Raw genomic sequence first — 17,995 nt, 5'->3', positions numbered from 1 at the left:
ACTGTGTCGCCTGCGAGTTTTTCTTTTATCTATTTTTTGGCTTTGTAGCCCATAGTTTAATGGGCTCTTTGCAACGTGACGTTTAAGTTATGATGAGATCGTTTTGGCTGACTTTTATACGGTCGTATGTGTGCGGCTTGAAGCGTGCCCAGGGGCTGTAAAGAATGTTTTAATGTTGGAGTTGTGACAAAAAAACTGTCGTTACTGGTTGTCGGTCTTGTGTAGTTTTTCTGGGTTCGTTTGGGCAGAGGTTTCTGCAATTGGCTTATGGAAATTGCGCACATGTGGGTGAAGTCTTCGACTCCCAAGTGGGTTAAGTGGAAGCAGCAGATGAGTCATGGAATGCAAAAAAAAAGGTAAAGTGGGAATCCACAAAAACGGAAGTCCTATAGCATAGATTTTGATTATTAAAAATTTTATTTTTAAATTGCATATTTTGTATATAATTCTTTTACCAGACACCTCTTAGCTACTAAACATATTAATATACCATCATGTCATTTCAATGTATTATTGACATATTCTTTTCCGCTCTAGAATTTTTTCGGCCTTAGGCCAACATTAAATCCCGACGAGGAACTGAGTACAAAAGTGTATGTAGCCTTGAGGTCCTCACCAAGCGGAAGTAGTTCGTAATGTCGTATAACCTTACTAATCAACGTTTTCATTTGGAGCATTGCGAACTTCTGCCCTATGCAGTTCTTGGGTCCGAAACTAAACGGAATATAGGCATGGATAGGAAAAGAAGCCTCTTTAACATTCATCCATCGTTCCGGCTTAAAAGTAAGAGGATCAGGAAAGTACTCCGGATCTCGATAGACATAGTACGGCATTAATATAACGTTTGTATTACCGGGAATGGTTTTATCCCCAACGTGCAAGTCCTTGGGGATGTATCTCCCGAGAAAAGGTACTGGTGGATACAAACGCATTGTCTCCTTAATAACGCAGTCGAGATATTTTAGATCTAGTAATTGGGACTGGGTCACTGGAGTGTTGGGATCTTGACCCAGGACACCCAGAATCTCCTCGTATACGCACTTCTGCACTTTAGGATGCCTTGAAATGACGTGTAAGGCATGGGACACCGCACTGGTGGTGGTGTCATCTCCCGCGAATATGAAGCCGCCAACCTCCTCGCGAATATCCAGCTCAGTTAAGGGTTTGTTATCGATGGAGACTTGCAGCAGAATGTTCAGAAGGGCCATCTTAGATTTACCACCGGTCTTTTCATCTTCCAGTCCTAGAAGGTACAAAATATATTGTGTTAAAAAAATAATATTTTTCAAATTAATCAATTCACGTACTCAGCGGTTGGTAGCTACCGTCGGCCTTTGACCGCTCTAGAATTGCTCGCCTTTCACGAACTATCTTAGAGGTAAACTCATGCATAAGGCGTATATCTCTTTGTAATCGCCAGTAAACCAAAGGGGCTGCCAGCGGAAAAAGCCAGTTAAAGCGTTTTGAAGGACTTAACAAGCGGTCCGACTCGATATGGACAACACTGAAAGGAATATATACAATGGAAAGGACATTCAATATGGTTACCATCAGCCTACCTCTTAAGCGTCTTAGTGTAGGCGCAATTAGGGTCGGTCTGGGCATTCATTTGGACTCCCATGGCAGTCTCTAAATAAATTGTAAAATGACAGCAATGTTATTAAACACAATATCCAATGTATTTTTCATAATAAAAATACCTGTAATCACGTCAAGAGCTTCCAAGGAAACATAGTTGAAAAGGTCCACTGGTGTTTTCCCATCAGCAACCTTTCTCAGTTTCTTCACCATAATTTCACTGTTTCTGTCCATAATCTCCACAAAGTTCTCGAGGCATTTAAAGTGAAAGGCTGGGGCAAGAACCTTTCTCCGAGAAGCCCATTTGCTTGCCGAGCCAAGAAAGAGTCCATCGCCAAGGAAGTCCCGCATGACTCTGTAGACCTCAGCTTTCTGTAGTAGGGTGCTGCTGCTAAGAATGGCTTCAAATAACTTTACATCCTTGGTGTAAATCAGGCATTCGCCCAGAATCCAGTGTCGAAAGGTGTTGCCATATTTATTGAAAGTGTTGCTAAAGTATTCGATGTAATCTAAAAACGTACGATTTTTATACTTTAATAAACGGGTTTAACGAGAATATATACTCACTTTCCGACCTCAAAGCTGAGGCCTGCAGACTATTGCCCAGTACTAAGAGCGAAAGTGGTCCCGAGATTTTTGACCTCAGAAGGATAGCAGACCGTCGGTGCCTGCGGTAAAAGTCCCAGGCCAAGATCAGGATAAAAGCTTCTAGAATTAAGGAAAGCCACATTTTTGAAAGAGTTTCAATGGTATCAACCTCTAAGCGGAAAATGAAGTCGCAGATCGAGTCCTGAATCAATTTAGGTTGGGCTTATGTACTTGGCATCAGCACTTATTTCACCCAACTGTCGCTGTTACTGTTAGCTTACGGTGTATATCAGGGATCGTAAGTAAGAGTTATTTGTAATTATACCTGTTACTCGTAGAGTAAAAGGGTATACTAGATTCGACAGAAAGTATGTAACAGGTAGAAGAAAGCGTTTCCGTCCCCATAAAATATATATATTCTTGATCTGGATCACTAGCCGAGTCAAAGTGGCGCTATAGAAGAACAAGATAGGTGGCGCTATAGGCTAGATGTGTTAGTGAAAAAAGCAGAGTTGCTTTAAGCATATCTCAATCCCTCTGGTGGTAACGGGTATCTAATAGTCGAGGCCAACGACTAAACTGTTTTCACGTGTCTTTATTTGAAAAGGCCCTTTATATTACGCTCTTTTTATTTTTGTGCACAAAGTATAAATCCATTAGTACACTAAGAAAGCAAATAACGCCATTTACACTCTTGACTGCAAAGTCCAAAAGAAATCAGCTTAATTGGTTAATATCAGAAATAAAACTCCCAGTAGGAATAATCTCTTCCCAAAGGTTAACATTGCTTGCCTTTCTCAAAACGAAATTTAGTTAGGAAGCCAGTTTTAAGGCAATGTCTTATAGCGATGCGCAACTAAGTTAAAAATATGAAAAAATGTAATAAAAAAAAGAAACTAGTTTCGGCAAGGTAAATTTTATATACCGCAATTAAATATTATTGAATTTTAAAAACATATTTTGTAAGTAGTTTTAAATGTATAATTATCAGTTAATATACTACTTTCATAGTCCCATAGAAACACCCAAAACTATATAAAAGAAAATATTCGTACTATAATAACTTATCTTTTAATATTTAAAGATCTTCAGACCCTTAATAACAATTAACCCCTTTATAATCCTGTGCCAGAGTTAGGTCAAATGGTACTTACTTCAACAGTGACCTCTGATTCTTTAGTTACAATGCATTTAACTGTACTATATATATACTATTTTTTTTACTTGGCCTCAAATTTTGTTAAAGCTGGACCCAGGCACACACAATACATTAAAAATATTGGGATAGTACAGATAAAGAAAAAGTCGACTGACATTTTCTTCTTATTTTGCCATTGATTTTCCGACCGTTCCTATGAAAACTGAATAATATATTTTCTAAAAATTGCACTCAAACGACTTGGCATATAATTTTATTTAGTAAATGAAATGTTTAAAATTCTCTAAAAACTTATTAAAAAAAAACAATAATCTTCAAATATAAGTTATTTAGAAGCCCTTACTATTTAATTCCGTTCGAAGTGCACTTACGACATCCAGCACTCTTTCTCTAATAACACTAACCTATTTACATGCTAATAATTAATAATTGTTTTTATTGGGTGAAAACAACTATATATTTTAATAAACGGCACACGATATTAAAAATGTATAATTATAGGTATCAGCGCCAATGATAAACTACTCAAATTATTATTTATTGCTTAGGTTACTCAACGCGGCTACTAAAGACTAATTAGTAGGTATTATCATCACATACGTTCTAGCTATAGCCAATCTAGACCCAAGATCCCACGATCATTAAATTATTTATCTAAAATTACAACAGAATACAATACGGATAAGCTCACGAAAACTAAGAAAGGAAATAAAACGCATTGCTCAATGCACTTTGTGGCATCCACATGAGGTGGACTTAAATAAAAAAAACCAATCCTGGCCCCACACTTTGCCCCACTCCCACTCAGCTCTTTGGAGCCATGGCTATTTGGCCCCCACTTCGTGTCCGCGGACAAGTGCGCTATAATTGGCCTGGCCCGAACGACTCCGTTGCCAATGGAAATTCCTACAGCAAGACCGCAACGTTTACACTTCAGAAAATTTGTTAACCAAAGCTAAAAAAGTATTTAGTAATATTTAAAATTCATATCAAATAACTGTATGTATAATTCAGTTGACAATTTTCATGTCGTGAAGGCTGTGGTAGTATTTCATTAATATCTATTATAATCTAGAGATTTGAACAGTAAAATGACAAATTATAAATGCAATTTAGTTTTTAAAAATAGTATTACGCCAAATAGTAGTTTATAGTTTAATAGTTTAAGTATGGGGTAGAGATAGGTAGTCGTAATGGGACTATAAAATTTATTTATTTTGTTAATCAGAGAAAATTGTATAAGGTTCGTTTTGCAACACATTGAAAGCTTTTTAAGTATGCACCATTAAAGTGTATATGTCTTAAATTTATTTTTATATCTTGATAATAAGAAATCCTATGCTAAAAAGTTTAAGTTACTTGAACCTAATGTTTTTCTTAATGGCTTTTTTCTCTATGCAACGAAATCGATACGCAGTTTTTATGGCCCAAGCGGGGCACAAGGTTAGTAGATTTGTGGACTTTCGGTGCGTTCGATTTCAATTTCGATTTCGTTTGGCAGTTTGTGTGTCGCGACTTGGTTTTGTTTTTGGAATCAGTGACTTTGGTTTTGGTTTCGGATTCGTTTGGGGTTTTCTCGCTGCTCTTTATGGCATTTTTGCAATTATGAATGGCCCGGGTCTCGGTTCGCATTCTAAATGTCAATGTTATTGCACCCAAGCAGCTGGAGTGTATTTTTTTTTTGTCTTTTGCACCGTGCATCTATGCATCTGCAAGATATTTTTGTGTTTTCCATTTGCTTTGATTTCCATTTGGCGGTGTCCATGGCAAAAGAGGCGGTGGTTGACTTTTAGTGTTTGTTTGGAAGCCGATCGCATGTGGAATTTCCGCTATTCACGACGACCCACCTTAAAATCCAGACTCCAGTCCGACTTCGACTTTGAATTGAAATCAGAAAATATTTGAACTGCTGATCACTAGCGAATGGGTACCATTCAGATGGAGAACGTTTTAATACCTCCCTTATATATCGAAAGTTTGCCTGATATTTGTTAGCATTTATTGAGTAAAACCAAATTTAAACCTATTTTAAGAAAACATTATTTATTATTTCTAAATTAATGAATTTATAATTTCATTAATTAAACATTAAAAAATATTATTATTTATAAAAATAGATTTGAATTATTTTATTTAAGGACAAATGATTTGTTAAATTTCTTAATACGTCTAGGTTTAAAAAATTATGAAAAATCAACAATATATTTTCAATTTGGAAAATATTAAATATACTCGTAAGATAGTTGTTTTACTAGGGTATTTCAACTTTCGGGTCAGCATTTGTTGCACGCAATGAAAAATTTCATGCACTTTGAGTTGGGGGCCATAAATTTAGCGTGGCTTTGCCCATTGTGCGTTGGCTGCCACTGCGAAATCGAATCAATCATTTTGCACACACGAAAACGGAACAGATTCGGAAAAAATGCAATTGTTTTCACAGGGGGAGAGGTGGATAGTCGGTATTATGACAGCGTTAACAAAGCGCGGCCAACTTTAAGTGTTTAATTAACACAGAAAGAGTTCAACAAACATAAAAAGAGAGGCTCGACAACTCGAAAATCGCTCATACGCTCCGTTGAACTTCAAGCGCCAAAACACGCACAGGAAAACTGAAAAGTGAATTTAGTTTTTTGGATAGTGAATGAATGTGAATACTCAGCCGCAAGGTGTACCGAGCTCTTGATTAATTGTGCAATTGAAATTGAATTAAAAGCGTGTAAATAACTCGAGCAGTGAGGAAGAAATCAAGATGTATTTCCAAGAGAGGAGTGCTTTACCCCCCAAATCGCGTCACCTGATATGCAAAGTGGGAAAAAAGAGAAAAGTAGTGCCTGAAAGACGGACATTCGGGTTAAATTGAATTTATGGTCAATGCAAATGAGCGAAAAACTAAAGAAAAAATACAAATTGAATTGATTAAGGCGAAATATGCAAAAAGGAACATCAGGTACATAGTTAAAAAAAACTTACAAAAAAACTCTGCTTACATTGCGAGCACCAGCGAATTGGTCTCTGGCGATTACGATTAAACACGCTTGTAAATACTGGCCCAGAAAAAAAGCACTTAAACTGAAAACATCATAACAAGAAAAAGCAGTAAAAGATATATAAGTCAAGCGGCTACTGCATCGAGGTCGAAACCCAAGCGACCCAGGAAAATCCTAACCGACTTCCCCAGCCAGAGGAAAAACTGGAAAGGAAGTGGAAATCGCGATGGAAATAAAAATGGTAATGGAAAGATTTGATGGGGCCACTCAATAAAAGAGATTTCGTCCAGCTTCCGAAGGAGATGAAAAATACATTAAAATATTATGCGGGAAAGTGCTTACAGGCTATACGAGGAAATAAACTTAATAATTACATTATTAAAGCGTAGTGTTAATAAAACAGAAGTACCAAAAATTTCAAACTTGAAAAATGCATAAAAACAAGAGAGAACGTTATATTCGATGCCATCGACTATCAAATACCCGTTACTCAGCCAAAGCGACTGAAACCAAGACTGCACACTTTATTTGCCTATAACTGATTAATGATTGGTCCGATTTTAACGATTTTTGGGATGGAGAATGATATTTATAATCAAGACAACATCCAGTCTAAAATACCCTTTTACTCTACGAGTAACGGGTATGAAAACAATTTATCTAGCCTTGATCGCTATTTTCTTCAGAAAGGGCTAGTGAACTGTTCAGACTAGAATAAATTACTAGAAGCTTACGTTATTATTGCCTGTTACGAAATATAGCTAGCCGGGTATTAGTATAATTAATCAATTAAAAAAACTGCACTATAGTCGCTACAAATTAAAGGGTATCGCTCTCGACCGCTTTTCGCGGCCAATTGAATTCACAAAACTATTCAACGAAGTGAATAGTTGACAACACGAGCTACTCGAGAAGGGGGCGGATAGAGTTGTATCTACAACATAGCTTAACCGATCTATATATATATATGAGCGTTGGCATGTGCACAGTTGAAGCCAGGCAATCATCCGTATCCGAGGCACACACTCAGCACTCCACAACCCACGACAATATTGGAGCGAACGCACTTAAGTGCCCGTGCCCGATTCCATCTCCTCGTCTCAGGTTCCGCCTCTAACTCTCCAGACTTCGATTCCAATTCCGTGCCTTAGATTAATGCACATGTAAAAATCTGGAATATCTTTAAAAAGTTCTATAAATCATAAGTTCTATTCTTTCTAATGTATTTGTTATAGGAATTTTTTTATTCTAAACACTAACTCAATAAGTTTGCGGAAATTTAGATTTGTATATCAAGCATTACCAGATGTATTAAACTCCAATTTTTGGCATTCTAGAACTATCATTTATTCTAGGTAATAATAACTTATAAGTATTTTTAGCTTAATGCTGATATTGTTAACATTTTTCCCTGTGTAATCCCGACTCTACAATGATTCGCATTAAAACCTGCACGTTTCTTACATGCCAATCGGGATTTTCTATATGTAGATTGTAGTTCATGTGCGCTTGTGTGTTCATTTGGCTTAAGTTTGTGGTCAAACGAGTTTAAATTTATTTATGATTGGATTTGATTTTATTAAATAAAGCGAGAAACAAAGTAAAAAACTCCGAGGCGAAGTCAGCGGGCGGTAGTCGTAATTGCTCCAGGAGTGCTGATCAATTGATGCGGGTGTTGAGAAGGCTGAGAGGTGCGGGGGATGCTGGCTAATACAGTTGTTAGACAAAGAAACATTCGTTTGGGGCCCGACTTCCGCATTCGACTAACAACCAAAAAATTACAAAAAAAAAATATAAAACATAACAGAAGAGCAAAAAACTTACACACGAAAACACGAACATCTTGGATGTCTCTCCACTCCACGAGATCTAATGCTTACCGATGAAGAGGCTTCCCCCATGCGAAAGTGGTCCATCGTTTTCGGATCTCGATTCAAATGTCGATAGCTTCAACTCTCATTTTCATTTGTTTTGATTTAGTGAGCTATTTGCTGTCGTAATATTTTTGCCGTGTGAGTCTGTAATTGCCCGCCCATCCAGTGCATTTCGCATTAGAGGTGACAGCGTGTGTTAGAAAAAAAAATGAAATAGGGGAAAAAAGGTTACCTAATATTAAATTACTAATTTTTAAAATTACTTTTTGTGGTAAAGAACTTCGTTGAATATTATTAATAGATATAGGAATCCAACTGAAGGTTGGTTGACGCTCTTGAAGTTTTATAGAACATTTTAATTTGGAAATCAGTTTTAGTAGAACTTTATAGATACAAATTTGGAAGCGTCAAGGCTGTCTCAAAAATAGAACATTTTACATATTAATATTAAAAAATGTGTGTGTGGTCTTATCTAAGAATATCTGTGAGGTAGTAGTACACTTAGGAAAAAACACCATGCTAAGATCAAGTACAAGCAGTCTTCATTTAAGAATGACATCATGCTTACCATTTTAAGACCGTTCGTACTGAAAGAGGTCTTACATTAAGCACATTTTGAATTTAAACATCTGTCAACTCTAAAAATTCTCAACTGTTTATTCGGAAAGTTCTCGTATATAAGGCGCATAAAATACACAGGGTTAATGCCCGGGAGCGAAAAGTCGTAAATAAACTTATAATATTAATGTAATGTAGATATATCTCGTTTATTTTATTTTCAGTTTCCAATGCTTATCATTCTTACTAGCATGTAATTAAAACCCAATAAAAATAAATTAACAATATATGTAAATTCATTAAAATGGAGGCGTAGACCCATCTCTGAACTGTGATCACCTCACGTTGCCACCGCAAATTGTGATCACCACTCGATGCGGGCTCGCATTTTGTCAGCGATTTGCACAACGTGCACATGCCTTTTGCCTGCAACATGAGCTCGAATCTACTATAATTTAGCGCTTGCCTTCTTGGCAATACCGGCATTGTAGGTCCCAGTGGGTCTCAGTCCCAGTTGCGAAGACTCCTCCCCTGCCATCAGCACCGTCCTCCTACTCGACCCCTTTTTTTCGGCTTCTGCGCTTTGTTTGGCAATTACAAAATTTGTAATTTCAGGTGCGATGCGCCGCGGGAATCTTAAAAACGAAGTCGTTGCTGTCAAGACGCTTGCGCAAACATAAAAAAGTGAATAAAACTAGTTAGAGCCCGGTCTAGCGGTCTCTAATTTCAATTTTTTCGCCTTCTTGACTATATGGTAATCGATGTAATCGTGCTAATCTTAACAAGAATGCCGCCGCCAGGCAAGAATGTCAAACTTTCCAGCTTCAAATTATTGCCTCCCAAAATTGGACACAAAAGTGGTTCAAAGAAATAAGTGTGCAAAATGGTTTTGTTGTGTCTGGCACTCCTTAAAAAAATACCAATAGTTGTTCAATGCGGTAGCCATGTCTCTTGAGGCCCTTTTGTTGGCTATCTACTGCGATATCCATACAACACCCATTGAGATAGTCAGGTATTTACTGTTTCGCGCACTTTAAATGAGGGATATAATGACACAAAAAAAAATCATGAATTTGCGGTTTCCTAAAAAACGAAAATCATCTTTCTCTCCCATTATTGGGTAGCATTGAATTGTTTGAATTGGCGGCTTTTTAGCCACGGCGATGATGATGAACGCGGTTTTGGTAGCCATGAAATTTGCATAGCAAACCTCCTCCTCTTCGGGCTCCTCCTCAATTGAAACCCGCCGCTCAAAAGGTTAAACTTAAATGGCATTTGGATAATGCGATGACGCCGGAAAAAAAACCAAGTCAAACAATTGAAATCATTCAGATTCAGATACAAGAAGTGGAATTGATTTCGTCGTCGTTGCCTCCTTTTTGGATTTAACATTTAGCCCTGATTGATGGGGGCGTGATAAACTATTTTGCATTTAAAGGTGAGGTCTGACTTGACTTGTTTTTTTACTTATGGGAAGCGCCAAAAGGTGAAGATTCATTTAGAGCGGAGATGTAAGTTAGGGTCTTTGTGTCATAGCTTCTAAAATGACTACCAAAGATTAAAGACATGGCTTTTTAGTAATTTGTCTAAATTAACATTTAGAAATTAAAACAAATTTTTTAAATTCATTTTTAAATCAGGTCAAGCATACAATCGTTCTGATCTCCTGCCCTCATCTGATATCAATTACCCCAAAAAAGAATTAAACAATTAATTTACCCAACAAACAATAATTAATTATTATTTCCATACCTCTCACGCGACTCCTCCCAGGTCTTTAATCTCCAGTCCCCAGATCGCCCACAGTCGACAACTCAACTCAACTCTTTAACCTTGCGGCAAATTTGGCACATGCCACCCGGGCCATGATTACCCTTATATCATCATAAACAATCAGCCAGGCGGCAGTGTGGGGTTCCGATCAGGTTGGTGGGCAACTCCCCTGCAGATCAAAATAGGCCTATCAGTTTTCCCCTATTTCCCCGTTTCCCTCTAAGTAAGATTAATGAAAACATATGCAAAACAAATGCGAATGTACTAGCGAGCTTAGAGACGGTGAAACATTGAGAAGGAGGGGCTCTCCATCCTGCTTCAAGTGACACAAATCGAGTTTGCACAGAGAGAAAAACCTGAAACTTTTTGTGTTGTAACTAAAAAATAAAAGAATAACTTGTTCCTCTGTCGTTTTCAAAATTCTTAAAAAGTAATACAAATATTACTATTATAGGTAATATTTACAATATCTATCTAAGAATTCTAAAGTTTATGTTATAAAACTATTTGTTTTAATATTTCCAATCCTTATGAACCTTTCTCTGTGTGTAGAACTGCAGCACGTAATTGAACAAGCTCGATTGTCGCCGGAGTCTTGAGACTTGCTGGTGATTACTCCAAGTCAAAGTCAAGATATAGTGAGGGGATCAGAGGACCTGGAGACTGGAGCAGCGGCGGAAGAGGGGGTGCGGTCTCCGAGGAGTGTGTTTGCATTCGGATTAGCATAAATTCAAGCGTGTCTCGGTGTGAATGTGTGAGGCAGACGCCGGCAGTAACTAATGAATACATTTGCATGGGCATGACTGTCGTTGTAGTTATGACCCCACTTGTATTCCCCTTGGAGTCCAATAGTTTGTACTCTGGCCTAGCCTCAAATAAACAGAAAAAAATATTAGTCATCTTCGTATACGTATAAATGTTAAAATATTGTTTAACTTTAAATTATTTTTTCTAAACATACCTTCAGAACTTTTTTCCATGAAAATTGTTTTAAAATAACTCTTTGCATATTGTATTAAATCCAAAAGCTTGAGATTTACATTTTATTCTGTGACATACGAAATATTTGCATGGTATATATAAATGTTAAACGTATAAATGTTAAATTATTGTTTAACTTTAAATTATTTTTTCTAAACATACCTTCAGAACTTTTTTCCATGAAAATTGTTTTAAAATAACTCTTTGCATATTGTATTAAATCCAAAAGCTTGAGATTTACATTTTCTTCTGTGACATACGAAATATTTGCATGGTATATATTTCCATTATCAAATTTTCACTCATTGTTATAACTTTCTTGAACAATAATTTGTCATGTCATGTTTCTTTAATATTTTGTGAGGTATATGCTGAGCTTTTAAAGGTTTTTAAATAAATATTCTCAGCTTGTAAAGAGAAACTAGTTTTACTACAAGTTATTTTCAAAATACTTACAGAACAGAATAAAACAGCTGATCAGTGCAAAAAAGTTTATTTCCGAAGAGCTTTTGCCTGCTCTACGATTACTCCAAACTTTGTTATTATACTATATCTTACATATCTTTTAGTCCCCCAACTAATTGTTTCGCATTCGTCTCGCTCAGCAAGTCACGAACCGCCTGCATTCCACCGAGCAGAGCAGAGTAAAGCTGGGCAGATCGGATCAGATCGGAGTAGAAGAGTGGAGTGGAGTGGAGTGGTGCAGAGTGGAGCAGTGCAATTATAAACAAATCAACGCAATGCACAAAAATTGTTGTTTGGTCGTTGCACCCGAAAATGGAGACTCACTTCGCAGTCCGCTGCACTCGAAAAACACTTCCTTGTTTCTTTTGAAACTAAGTTGCTGGAAAAGGAGTCGGTATGCGAAAAAGCAGACCGCGCATCCTTCGGCGCCATTAAGCTGACAAATTGTTATCGTGGTCGTCGCCGGGTCCCCAAGTCGTAAATTAAGAGTCACTTGCTCAGCACAGATAGCACAGCCACTCTGGTCGCAATTCCAGCATCCACCAAAAACCGAGAGCCTTTCACCCACTTTCGGCCACCGAAAGGCAATGCATCATGCACTTGTCAGAAAGTGAAAAAAACAACAACAGCAGCAGATAAGTAATGCAAACAGGATGTTTAGATACCCTGACACAGAAAATTCAATGTTAAATGTTAGCATATTAACCTATAAAGGTGATATCTAATACTCAAATGACTCAGAAATTATCAATATAAACATTCCTGCACAATTGTATTGATATCTGTTCATGTTTTGTACATAAAATATAGTATTACAGGATTTTGATTTGGTTGAATCTTAGTTATCAATTTCCAATCCTTACAATTCCTCACTCCTTAACCAAATTGTACTTGAAAATTGTGATAATAAAAAAAACATTGTATCATTAAACTTATTGTTAATACTTCTTAAAAATAGTAGAACTAAAACTAAACTCTTATAATGTTCAAAAGTATTTTAAAAACACTCAGACAACTTTAGGGAAAATAAATCTCCCAATTTAAGTCGTATCAAAAACTTTATTATAACCCCAAGACCACCTTCCTCTGAAAACTAAAAGATCCTCTCACAACGCGGAAAAAAGAGAGACAGAATGTGGTGTTGGGGGAGGAGAAAGCGACGGCTCTGCTCCACTTTTGGCTGCGTTACGCAACTACCGAAGTCTCCGTCTTTCGAGTCCGTCGCCTGTCTGCATTGCTGTTACAGTTACAAGACACTCAAACAATGAGCACAGGAAAAAATGGTAATAAAGAAAGAAGAAAAAGTCTGGGACCGAATCTCAGCCACAGACTGAGTGCTTCCCCCCTCGATAACCCACTGACTGACCCTCGAGTGGTCATCCCACGTTGTTGATTGGAGTTTCATTACCAACTCAACGCTGTGTGAAATGCGTCCAAGAGATAAATCAAGCGGCCTGAGACAATACATCAAGTGGAGGAGCTACACGCAGAAAAACTAAGCACACTAAACAAAAACCATATTTGATGGGTTACATAGAGGGAGATAGAAGCGACTGGTCCCAAGATTGCACACACCGCAACAGCGCCACCTAGCATTGATTGAAATATTTTCTTATCACTTTTTAATGGAAGGATCACATTAAGTAATTTCGGGCATGTAGAAGGACATTAATATTTAAAGTAAAATCACATTTGCACTTTTAGAAAATATTAAAAATGTGGGCGCTAGATAGAATTTTGCGCTATGGGTATTGGATCATCTTTTTCGTTACCAGGCAGACTTTGTTTATCGCTAGAAGATCGAAAATTGATCGATTTAGAGACGCAACATAGCATGAAAACAATTTTTTTAAATTCAGCTCTTAAATGCCGATTTCTACTACGCAGTTCATGAAAACAACGTTGCTATATTAGTAATTTCTTTTTTATATATCAGCGTATACAATTGTAAAATACCCCAATTCGTTCGGCTTACAAAAGTACTTCTGAAACATTTAAAGTTCAGGGTGGGGCCGATATGAGTAGCGAACGTAGTGTAGTTAAGGTGAGCAAGCTGTTCATCGAAGGTCTTCTTGGATAGAGTGAGGACCTTAGCATCCGGAACTGTCGAGCTCGAAATTCTTCTGGTTCGATAAAACAATGGCATTAGGCAAATATTTCGTCATATATCGGTAATATTTATTTTTATTATCTTATTCACTTAAAAATGGGTTAACGGAGAGAGCACTATTTCCGTTTCCTTTTACTAACTTAATTTTTCTGGTTTTACAAAGTGTCCCTGAAAGTAAATGGTGTCCTCATCGCGAATGACGTAGGCAAATGGATGATCGGCATTGAATTGGAAGGCGTTGCAAGTTGGGCACCTCGATACCAGTCCAACACCTGCAATTTCAACAAATGTCGTACAAAGTGGGACATCTAAGAAAATCAAGTGTACCTGTTACAGCTGCTGCCTCGGCACCCTCTTCGTTAACCTCAATGAAAGCCTTGTGTGTGACTTTGCTGATGCTGGCTCCTGATTGTTTCACTAGACCTCCAAAATCCGCACTACCCGCAAAAGCATCTTGTATGCCCATCTATAGACGCAGATTATAAAAGTGATCCCACAAATATCGGGTCATACTTACCGTCGCAAGAACATCGTTTAGCTCTGAGGAAAATTCGATTTTAAACTTTGGCAGCCTTAAATTCACGGCCCGGCTTTTCAGCTTTTGAGAGAAGCCTGCGATCTTCTGCTCCAATTTTGGCAAGCCGTCGTCTTTTTCCGGCAAAAAGATGACCATTGATAGGCTTGAATTCCGGTAAGGAAGCTCGATTACTTTGGCATCCAAGTCCGGAATTAATCCCACCCTTAATGTGCCCACGAGCGACATCATCTGAACAGGATCGGTTTTTTTGTCAGCAGATCGAAAATCGGCCACTTTGGTATTTTTAGGGTCGAATTCGTACTGCCACTGGCCTTTGAAGTAAATTGCATTCACGAGAACCATTATCAAACGCGAGGACATATTACTTTCCTCAACAACGGTTTTTATCCTGCTGCGCGTCTGATCATTCACCCACTTATTGACGATCGAAGCGGCTTTTACAGAATCAGTTAAGCTGATAGCCTGCGCTTCGGCCTTAAAGGAATCTTTGACCACTTGATTAAACTCCGGAACTAAAGTGTAGAGATCGTTTACGAATAAGCGGTTGGCCAGATCGAGGATGGCTACCTTTTCGCGACCTTCGAGCTTTGTCAGAAATTCCTTGTATTTACGAGCCACTGCCTTTTTATCCGTGGGATGTTTCAAAACGTTCCTCATTTCTTGGGCTGTCTTTCCCCCAGCGGCCATGTATACCATACTCAAGGCAATATCGACGGAAAGAGGCGACGAAATAAGATTCTTGCCCGCATTACTTTTGGCCAAAAGTTTGTACAAATCATCGGTGAATCGGCAAGTCACTGACGTGGCCAATAATATCAAGCCTTTAAGAGAATTAACGAGGTTTTTAAGAAAATAAAATTTGTTACTTACCCAAGAACTTCATTTGGAAAGTGGCTCACAAATAAAAAATTGTTTGCGAATATCAGTGTTATTTATACTCTGTATACTGATCAAATTAGATTCCCCATCGAGTCTTATAATTTGATTGGTTCAGTCGGATTTATAAATGCCATTTCTTTTTGTAAGGATTGCATAAGAACAAGAGAAAACGCTAGAGTCGAGTGCCTCGACTATCAGATACCCGTTACTCAGCTAAGCAACTTCTTGCGGTAAATAATCGGATCCTCATCGGAATATGTATACTTTACAGGGTCGGAAACGCTGCCGAATCTAGTATACCCTTTTACAATACGAGTAATAAAAGCCGACTATGTGGAATATAAAGACCTTGTTCTTCCTAATTCTTCCTAATATTAGGGTATTTTTTCTTAAAAAAGAAAACTTTATTATTTTTTCCGATGTGTATTTATTGCCCATCAAATTGATTTTTCACGGATATAACAAGGAATTTAAATTTGGACTCAGATCATAAGGGCTATATTTACTTTATTTCTATATAAGTAGGTATTATATGGTTATTGTGTATAGATATTATCACAAAATTTTAGTAAAATATAAAAAACAATTTTTAACAAGTTAAAAAAAACTGGTAAGCAATTCACCATTTTCGTGACTCTGTTTTCTCGCAGTGCATGTCAGGTCTTCTCTCTTCCCTCGTAACTCGCAGCATCTTAAGTGCCTCTCGCTCTAATGTTTTCTTTTTGGCTTAGGACAAATGCCACTGATATTGACATTTTCCGTTTTCAGTTCGGTTCGAAATCTCCAAATTGACATGAGAAACTCTTTTTCGGGAGAAGGGCGCCAGTCTTTCTACCTCTTTCTTCGGCTCTTTCTTCGGCTCTTTCTTCGAGTCTTTGTTTTCGCTTTGACATTTTGTAAACACTTCCGCGTGCTCTGATTGTTGTTGTATTTTCTGTTGTTTTTTTTTTAGTCTTTGTTGCTATTATTGTAATTGATGGTTTCATTTTGTAGACTGGCTTTTATGTTCACGTATGTGTGTATGGTTGCATTTAATGACGGTTATTTGTGGGTGATTGCGTTTGATGACAATCGCGTGAGCGGTTTTTATACCACAAGGCCATCAGATTTGGCTGGCTTAAAATATTCACACGAATTTATCAGAAACGATTAGAGGTAACCATTTGGAGTTCATATTGCTATCTAATTGGGGTCACTTAATTTTCAATTAAAAAGTTTTATTAAAATAGGAATATTTTAAGATTTAATGGTAGCTGCACCTTACGAAATTATAGATTTCTGAAAGTATTTTTCCAGTATTCAAATAAAACCATCCATAACTTAAGTTTTGGCTTTAGTTGTACTACTAAAATTGTCTCTAAATAAGGATTTAATAATAATTTAATAATTAATTCTTATGAAGATCAAATATTTTACGGATCTTATAAAATATTAATCATTCTTAAAACATAAATTCTATTCAAGGACGAAACTTTTCTTTCATTTTAAAGCCTTTGCATATAATATTCTCATTTTTATGGTTCATAAACCTACCTCAACACTCTTTTTTAAACTTCATTGTTTGCTTCGTTTTCGTGATGAGCACCTCCCTCAACCGCTTTTATCATTCATCCAGTTCAGCACGCATCGAATTACCTTGCAGCCTATTCAGACACCCAACCATCCATCCATCCATCTCTTTATCTAGCTATCCATCTTAACAACCTACGACAAGCGTAATTACATTAATCCACCGGCACGCGCCGATTCCTCGATTTCCGACATCGTCATCGCTGTCTTCTGCTTCCTTTTCTTGGCACCTTCGAGTCGCTCTCAATTTTATTTTTATTTTCTGCCCACCCCCCGCAGCGTTATGAATATCAAATAACCAATCAACGTATAACAAAGTTTTTGAACACTAATCCAAAGGCGAATCAATCAATGGGCTGAGTACAAGGACGAACCCAAATCAATCAAACTTTTGTGTGCCCAACAATATTCGTTTACATACACATGAAATCTTAAAACTTTTGCAGAATGAAGCCACGTGCGAAATTCTGAGCGACAAAAGAGGTGACAAAAGTATTCATAACCCATCCGGAGGGTTGTGTTTATTTTTCACCCCTATCGCACCTTCCCAGAGGCAACTCGGGTGTCTGAGAATTGATTATCCCAAATGCAAATTGCAGCTAAATTTAGTTCAGCGAAAGTCATTTGTCAAAGTGACAAGCCTCGGTTTTTTGTTTCGGTACACGGAGAAAAGTTAATCAAGGAAAACATAATGATGTTAAGGTAAGATTTAATATAACATCAAAGGATATGGAAGAAAATAAAACCTATTTTTAAAGTAATCAAAATATTTTGAGAACTAATAAAACTTAAGACTAAAATATGAATAGATGTATAAAAAAACTAAAAATAAAAGAAAAGAAAAATCCTTGATAGAAAAACATAAATAAAAATATTACAGAAAATTTTAAGATTCAAAATTAAGTGCGCAATAAAAACTTATAGATATAACACAAA

General features: G+C 37.2%; 2 protein-coding genes across 2 annotated transcripts; both read right to left on the bottom strand.

The window, feature by feature from the left end:
• Positions 1-396: 396 nt before the first annotated feature.
• Positions 397-2,435, bottom strand: LOC108009751 (Cytochrome P450 4d21). The gene is made up of 5 exons (XM_017074363.4): positions 2,146-2,435; positions 1,701-2,087; positions 1,560-1,629; positions 1,308-1,504; positions 397-1,243 (listed from the first exon to the last, which is right to left on the bottom strand). Exons 1-5 carry the CDS (start codon positions 2,306-2,308, stop codon positions 534-536), a joined length of 1,527 nt encoding a protein of 508 aa, XP_016929852.3. The 5' UTR covers positions 2,309-2,435; the 3' UTR covers positions 397-533.
• Positions 2,436-14,119: 11,684 nt separating this feature from the next.
• Positions 14,120-15,617, bottom strand: LOC108021727 (serine protease inhibitor 42Dd-like). Its single transcript, XM_017090564.4, has 4 exons — positions 15,482-15,617; positions 14,591-15,432; positions 14,401-14,539; positions 14,120-14,345 (listed from the first exon to the last, which is right to left on the bottom strand). Exons 1-4 carry the CDS (start codon positions 15,492-15,494, stop codon positions 14,209-14,211), a joined length of 1,131 nt encoding a protein of 376 aa, XP_016946053.4. The 5' UTR covers positions 15,495-15,617; the 3' UTR covers positions 14,120-14,208.
• Between the last annotated feature and the right edge of the window lie 2,378 nt (positions 15,618-17,995).

Source organism: Drosophila suzukii, chromosome 2L (assembly GCF_043229965.1).
Source record: "Drosophila suzukii chromosome 2L, CBGP_Dsuzu_IsoJpt1.0, whole genome shotgun sequence".
NCBI lineage: Eukaryota > Metazoa > Arthropoda > Insecta > Diptera > Drosophilidae > Drosophila > Drosophila suzukii.
This window is presented reverse-complemented; position numbering and strand designations above follow the sequence as displayed.